Consider the following 8,310-nt stretch of genomic DNA (forward strand, 5'->3'; position numbering starts at 1 on the left):
TTTGTTCCAGTAAATTAATCACTCTCAATCGGTTTTAACATTCTCTCCTACTTCACACATCTGAATAACTCATCCTACCTTATTTTGCCCTCTCTTGGAATAGTTATGGATTTTTACTATTGTGTTATGATTTTTTTTTTTTTTCTGTCATGGGTAGGCTCTGGGAATCTAACCCTGGTCTCTGGCATGACAGGCAAGAACTCAGCCACTGAGACACCATGGCCCGCCCTGTGATTATTTTTTAAAATGCCTTTCTTCTTCACTAGACAATAAGCTCCTTAAGGATGATAGCTGGTTTGTAAACATCGTCCAGCATGGTGCCTCCTAAATATAACAGATATATTTGTTGAAAGAATGAATGAATAAATGAATGAATGAATGAATGGATGGATGGATGAAATTCTGGTATGTAGTATATTCAGTAAAGCATCATAATATCATTATATAATTGCAATTAAGATGCAAAGAGAAAAATGAGTTATACGAAAGAGTGTATAGTAAATAAGAATCTTTTAAAGAATTCAGGAGACTTCTTTTGTTCCAATTTGAATAATACACATCCTTCTCATTAAGGTGCCACTTCCTCATTCGTTTATGGTGAAATATGAGTGCAATTTCCTGTCCCTTCAACAGAGTTGGTTTCTCTTCCTGAAGAAAGTAAATTTATAACGCTCCTCGGTCAACAAAACCACCACCCCAAGAAAGATGGGTAAGTAAAAGATTTAAAAATAAAATAAGACATTTAAATAGATAACTTACTGTCAGCGGGACTGTCAATGATGTTCGCATCTAATCTAGTTTTGGCTGTATAAATGTGGTAATATAAGGCATTATAAGAGAAAGAGAGAAATGAGGAAGTCTCATGGTTTCCTATACTTTAAACAATGAGAAAAGGATGTTAAATTTTAAATTTGCAACTGATTAAGTAAAAATCTTTATCGATATACAAAGTAAGAATATTTATACTCCATTTCCTCTTCAAGAAACAGTGTATTGGCAAACTGAATTAAGTGTTTAGGGAGAAATCTACTAGCTCCTAACTGGAGAGCTATTTAGCAATGTTTCCTCATCTCTACAATGGCCTACCCCTTGGAAATAATGTAAAGTTTGGAAATAATATTTCCAGTATTAAGTAGTACTTCATATTACAAAGAGACCAGCACAATGCCTGACACATAGTAGAGTCTTAATAAATAGCTATTAAATTAAATAGCCATAGCAAACATTTACTATAACACTATAGGAAAATGTTTTATCTTTTGGTCATGTTATCAACAATTCATACTATAATAGGAATTGGTTAAGAGCAGGTATACATTACTATACTGTATAAACTATGGATTGTCTTCCTTTGGTGTTTGGTAGAAATTAAAATATAAATTAAAAGCTTACCCAAATTTCTTGGCAGTAGTTTGAGAACAGGTTTCTCAGAATGCTATTCAAGTACCCAAAAATCTGAAAAGATGTATGAAAAATGAGAATTATGTATTCCATTAAAATCTCAGATGCATGTTAATTAAATTAGCTAGTATTATCTGCAGTGCTTGATGGCTTATGTGAAATGTTGTTCTAAAAATTACCCTCCAACACCTCTGTTTGGCTTCTCTGTCATGGCTAGATGTCCCAAAGATACTCTCCTTAAGGAAATGTAGGGAACAGTTCGAGGGTACTGATCACTACCGTAATGTCATTAAAACAGTAATATCAGCTAATGTATGTTGAAAGTTTACTGTATGCTAGGTATGCTGCTTTATATGCCTTCTCATTCAATCCTCACCACAAAGTTGTGGAGTACAAACCTCATCTCCTTTTACACATGTGAAAACTACAATTCAGTGAGGTGAAGAAACACAATCACACATCCCTGGGGGCTATTGAAAGACCTTCAAAGTGTCCCAGAGCCCACACTTTTAATCACAAGCCTATAATGCCTCCATTCCTCCACAGAGAGGAGACCCAGTATCTGCTTCATCACAACTATTCATTCTTGTCCCTATAGTCAGAGCAGGCAGCCCTTTTACAGACAGAGAAATTCATTCCTTTGAGAACTTTATACCTCCTCCTAAAATCATTTTTCCCATTTTATACCCTTTTTAGAAGAGAAAAAAATGTATATTTATTGGGTAGCATGGACAAAGGAAGAAGAAGCACTCACTGCCCCAACACCCCAGCTCTCTCAATCCTAGTCCCAGCAGAGTTGTTTCATGGTTCAGGTGTTCTTCTCCGGGTACACGAGTGTAGAAATGGATGAGACCTATCCTCAGTAGCTTATTCCATCCTTCATGCATCTCACACCTTTACTCTAATATCATTTTCCTTTTTCAACTCAATCATTTAGAAGATTCTTTAATGGAGATTTTGGGGTACATTTTCTCAGTGTTAATCTATCTGAAAATATCCCAATTTTTGCTCTGATTTCTTGAAATTTAGTTTTGTTGGGTATACCATTATAGGACAACATATATTTTCCCTTAGAAATCTGGAAATATTAATTGACTGTATTCTGGTTTCCCTTATCAGACTGTTGCCAGTCTAAATTTCATCCATTGCAGATAATCCGTCTTTTCTCTCTCTCTTTTTTCTTAGTCTTTGGTGATCTGTAGTGTGATTGCAAATTGTCTAAGTATAAATTTCCATTTTTGTTTGTTTTTAACCCTTATTGGGATTCACTGGGCTTTTTAATGTGGGGATTCCATGTTCTTCATTAATTCCATAAAGTTTTTACCCGTTATCTTTTTGAATATTGCCTTGTCTCCATTCTGGCTCTTTTATCCTTAATGGAACTCAAGTTATTTATATGCTGTCCTTTTAACTTTATCTTCCATGTCTCTTAACCTGTTTTTTATATGTTCCCACTTCTTTAACACTCTGATGATTTTGTGTTATTTCTTTAGCTCTATCTTGCAGCCTGTTGATTTTCTCTTCAGATGGACCTAATCATCATTGTGTTGATTTGTACATTTAAATTATAATTTTCATTTCTAGAAACTCTTTCATTCTTTTTAAAAGCATCCTTAGTCATTTTTATAGGCTTTTGCTCCTTACTTGCATCTTTATATTCCTTCTTGTATTTCTTTAAACATATTAAACACACTTATTCTTATCATGTATCTATTAATTCTAATCTCTTAAGCCCTTGTAGTCTGGTTCTGTCATTTTTTTTACTATAGAAATGATAGATTTACAGAAAAATCTTGCAGAAAGTACAGAGTTCCCCTAAACCTCCCTTCTCCCCCAGCCCCCATTATTAGTACCTCTCATTTGTGTGGTTACAGTTGATGAAAGTGTCATTTCTTGTTTCTGCTAAATCTCACACAGTGCCTTGTTTCCCTGCATGGATGTCGTGTGTGTGTATGTGTGTGTGTGCATTTTAATGAGCTCACATTTGTTAGAACTCTTTCTATGGGAATTGTTTGAAATCTGGGTTGAAGGGAACTTCCTCAAGGGAAAATTTATGTCTGCTTCTTCCAGATGCCTGAAAGTATTTGTTCTAGTTTGCTAGCTGCTGAAATGAATATACCAGAAATGGAACGGCTTTTAAAAAGGGGAATTTAATAAGTTGCTAGTTTACAGTTCTAAGGCTGAGCTAATGTCCCAATTAAAGCAAGTCTATAGAAATGTTCGATCTAAGGCATCCAGGGAAAGATACCTTGGTTTAAGAAGACCAGTGAAGTTCAGGGTTTCTCTCTCAAGTGAGAAGGCACATGGCGAACACAGTCAGGGTTTCTCTCTCACCTGGAAAGGCACATGGCAAACACAGCGTCATCTGCTAGCTTTCTATCCTGGCTTCCTGTTTCATGAAGCTCCCTGGGAGGCATTTTCCTTCTTCATCTACAAAGGTTGCTGGCTGGTGGACCCTCTGCTTCTCATGGCTGCATCATTCTGCTCTTTCAGAATCTCTCTCTTTCTCCAAAATGTTTTCTCTTTTATAGGATTCCAGTAAACTAATCAAGACCTACCCGAATAGGTGGAGACCTGTCTAATCCAGTTTAACATTCTTGATTGAGTCACATCTCCAGGGAGATGATCTAATTATAGTTTCAAATATACAGTACTGAATAGGGATTAAAAGAAGTAGCTGGATTTATAAAATGGGATTAGGATTAAAATTTGGCTTTTCTAGGGTACAAACATCCTTTCAAACTGGCACAGTATTTTTTTCATTTAAAAAAAACCTTTATTTCTGGTGAATTAATTTCCATATTATTTAAAAGGGTTTTGTTTCTCTGAATGTTTTATTTTATAAGAAAAGCAGTAAAGTGATATCATTTCTTAGGAAGGCATATATGCTCCATCTGCAGGTAAAACACGTATTAAATTTGTTTGTCAAAATTACTTTTGATTGCAACTCACACAACCTTTTGATTCTGCTTTTTGACTGGAACATAACCTATCCTAAGAGTACAGCTTGATAAGGTTTTATGAACTAAGCACCCTCATGTAATGACCACCCATATCAAGAAAAAATATTACCAAAGTCTTAGAAGTTCCTCTTTTCTCACTTCCAGTCATTACCCTGCCACTGCCCAAAGATAACCTAAGTATCCTAACTCCTACCAGCATAGATGAACTGTGCCTGACTTCTGTTAGATAGTACACACAGGACACAGGAAAAAAGCAAACCTTCCCCCGCATGTGAGTCTACAAAACTTTCTGTCAAGGTCCCTGTTTTAGTTTGTTAAAACTGTCAGAATGCAACACACCAGAGATGGATTGGCTTTTAATAAGAGGATTTATGTAGTTAAAAATGTATAGCTCTTCAGAGGAAAGTCATCTAGCTTTCATCTGAGTTTCTCTGTCATGTGAGAAGACACATTGCGAAGTCTGCTGACCTTTTCTTCTGGCTTCTGGATTCCAGTGGCTTTCCCCAGAGCAATTCCTTTCTGCACCTCCAAACTTCTGGGCTGAGCTGTGAGCGCTGAGTTGAGGTATACTGAGCTGCTACATGTTCTTCTGACCTCTCTCTTTTAAGCCTCCAGCTGATTAAATTAAACCTCCCTCATTGTGGAAGGCACTCCTCTTAGCCACCTGCAAATGTATTCAGCCATAGATGAATTCCATGCACTGACAAGATTTAAGTCCACAGAAACAGAACAACGGGGCATCATCACCTGGCCACGTTGACACCTGAACCTAATTACCACAGTCCCCGTCAGGTAAATCATCCAAACTAACAATAGGTCTCACCAGCAAGGGAACATAGAAGTATTTCTCTATTCCAGTAGGGAGAGAAAGAAGGGATTCTCTACTCCTATGACATCATAGCTTTAAAAAATAAACCAACCTAATAAACAATCAGGTATAAACATTAGAACTGATTATCACAAGATTATTCCCAGAACTGAGGACATCTTCCCAGTGAGAAATTTAATATCCTCAAATCTAGCATCCCTTGGGTAATTCTTATTTAAAATAAGTGATATATCACAACTTGATTTTATTTACCAAAGTCGATTATATAATTTTCTTTCTTTGAATCTTCATTATAATTCAATGAATTTTCAATATATTCAACAACTGAAATAAAAGATTATTTCAAAATCATAATGTAATGGAGTCATGAATCTTAAACATCTAAATTATTCTTGTTCATCTTTCATTGCAGAAAAACAAACAACAGCATTTTAAAAAGAGATGTCTAGCTCTGTGAAAAAAAAGGCTTATATATTCATGTTTGCACCAATCTCCTCTGAGATTTATGAAGAAAAACAATTGGGGACAACACTCTCTGGAGGCTGAAAGAGATGCCTGCTGACTGTCAAGGGTTCTTGGTCAGAGTTCTGTGCTAGTGAGGATATGGACTTCCGTCCATTAAATTCCACTGACCACCTTGTCTAACCGCTAGGAGCCTGGATTCTGACTTCCAACCATTGATAAATCTTTGAAAATTGATCTGCCGCAACCCTTTCAAAGCACTGAATTTGGAAAACAAAGACAAATGTAAAAGAATGCTAATTAAAATGAACTACAATGAGGCAAGACTTAGATTTCTGTTTACTTTCTAAGAACTAATATAATTGTCACTTTAAAAGAAAAAAAAATGAGCAGCACGTGTATTGAAGAACAGCATGACCTGGACCACTTTTTGTTTCCAATTGTTTACATCATTGTGTTTATCATCAGCATTCCAGCCAATATTGGATCTCTGTGTGTGTCTTTTCTGCAAGCACAGAAGGAAAATGAACTAGGAATTTACCTCTTCAGTTTATCACTGACAGATCTGCTGTATGCATTAACTCTTCCTCTCTGGATTGATTATACTTGGAATAAAGACAACTGGACTTTGTCCCACTCTTTGTGCAAAGGGAGTGCTTTCTTCATGTACCTGAATTTTTACAGCAGCACAGCATTCCTAACTTGCATTGCTGTTGATAGGTATTTAGCAATTGTTCACCCTTTGAAGTTTTTTTTTCTAAGGACGAGAAGATTTGCATTTATGGTCAGCCTATCCATCTGGGTATTGGAAATTATCTTCAATGCTGTCATTTTGTGGGAAGATGAAACAGCTGTCGAATATTGTGGTGCTGAAAAGTCCAATTTTACTTTATGCTATGACAAATACCCTTTGGAGAAGTGGCAAATCAGTCTCAACTTGTTTAGGACATGTGTGGGCTATGCAATACCTTTGGTCATCATAATGATTTGCAATCAGAAAGTCTATCAAGCTGTGCAGCATAATCAAGCCACGGAAAACAGGGAAAAGAAGAGAATTGTAAAGCTACTAGTTAGTATCACATTGACTTTCGTCTTATGCTTTACTCCCTTCCATGTGATGTTGCTGATTCGTAGCATTTTAGAGCATGATGTGAACTTTGATGAGCATATATTTGACCACATTAAGTCTGGGAAGCAGACTTTTAAAATGTATAGAATCACGGTTGCATTGACAAGTTTAAATTGTATCGCTGATCCAATTCTGTACTGTTTTATATCTGAAACAGGGAGATCTGATATGTGGAACATATTAAAATTCTGTACTGGGAAGTGTAATAAATCACAGAGACAAAGCAAAAGTATACTTTCCATGTCTACAAAAGAGATTGTGGAATTAGAGGTCCTGGAATAAACAAATTTTTTTTCTTGGCTTTAAGGCACATTGCATCACATCACGATTTTTAAAAGGAAGTCCAATATGATCAGGGACTGCGGGTTCCAACTGAGTAAATATTTTAATTCTCTCCAAGGGACATATTTTACAAGTGTATTGAACAGCTCCCTGACTTTTTTTAAATGATATGTATTAAACAAAATTTAATATTTTCCTAACGACTCAGGGTCATTATTACATATGGCAGTTTTTGGTATCTGTGCTGTAATCCCTCAGAGGCTGGTGAGGTATATAGGATTGTGTGTCTAAATCAGTGGCCTTTGTGTATGGCTTTTATGATTTTTCTCACTCTTTTCAGTGGATTTCAGACTGTCATCTATCATTTCTATCAACGGTATGTACCTGTATCCAACAATTACAACTTTAGTACTAAATAGTGCTTCTAATCTTTTCTCATTCATTAACAAATATTTATTGTGTCCACTCCATGTGCTAGGTTTTGTGCCAAGTACTAGGGTTACAAAAGACATGGTCTTAAGCCTCATGGATTTCACATCAATTAGGAAACCAAGTCACTGAGCTTATAGCCACTTTATAGAGCTAAAAGTAAATAGGCTCTGAGTGAGAGTTTGAAAGCCCCTTCTATGATATAAAGCACATGAGTTTAATGAAAGCTCTTTCCACTGCTCAGAAACTGTTTTAGTTCGCTAGCTGCCAAAACAAAATAAAACAAAAAAAGCATGCAATGTGTTGGCTTAAAAACAGGAATTAATTGGCTCACAGTTTCAGCAGCTAGAAGGCTTGGTTCCTGCAGGGGTCGATATCTTTGGACTGACCAGAAATCCTCAGGGTTCCTTGGCTTTTCTGTTACATGGCAATGCACATGGCGGCATCATCTCTTCCAGGCTCTATTGACTTCCAGCGTCTAGGTTTTCTACGTGGCTTTTCCCATACGTATGCTTATAAGGACTTCAGTCATATTGAATTAAGGCCCACCCTCATTTAGTTGGGGCACATTTTAATAATATCTTCAAAGATCCTATTTTCAAGTGGGTTCGCATCCACAGGACCAGGGGTTGGGACCTAAACGTGCCTTTCATGGGAGACATGATTCAGTCCCCAACAGAGGTCTTTGCTTTCTTTCAAACCATATTGTCTTTGTTTTATTTTGATTATTAAAATTCACATCTGAATACCATATAGTGGAAATTACCAGAGGTTTATTTTCTAGATAAATGGATAATTATTATATGAAAGCTTAT

At 36.2% G+C, this 8,310-nt stretch overlaps 1 protein-coding gene across 1 annotated transcript; it reads left to right on the forward strand.

The window, feature by feature from the left end:
* The first annotated feature begins 579 nt into the window (after positions 1–579).
* GPR65 (G protein-coupled receptor 65) lies at positions 580–7,260 on the forward strand. The gene is made up of 2 exons (XM_077122336.1): positions 580–709; positions 5,606–7,260. Exon 2 carries the CDS (start codon positions 6,041–6,043, stop codon positions 7,064–7,066), a length of 1,026 nt encoding a protein of 341 aa, XP_076978451.1. The 5' UTR covers positions 580–709; positions 5,606–6,040; the 3' UTR covers positions 7,067–7,260.
* The last annotated feature ends 1,050 nt before the right edge of the window (positions 7,261–8,310 follow it).

The sequence above is a fragment of the Tamandua tetradactyla genome, chromosome 12, assembly GCF_023851605.1.
Source record: "Tamandua tetradactyla isolate mTamTet1 chromosome 12, mTamTet1.pri, whole genome shotgun sequence".
Lineage (NCBI taxonomy): Eukaryota > Metazoa > Chordata > Mammalia > Pilosa > Myrmecophagidae > Tamandua > Tamandua tetradactyla.

Bases quoted from the DNA above. Each gene is read 5' to 3' on its own strand.
- GPR65 (XM_077122336.1), top strand. From the start codon at position 6,041: ATGAGCAGCACGTGTATTGAAGAACAGCATGACCTGGACCACTTTTTG.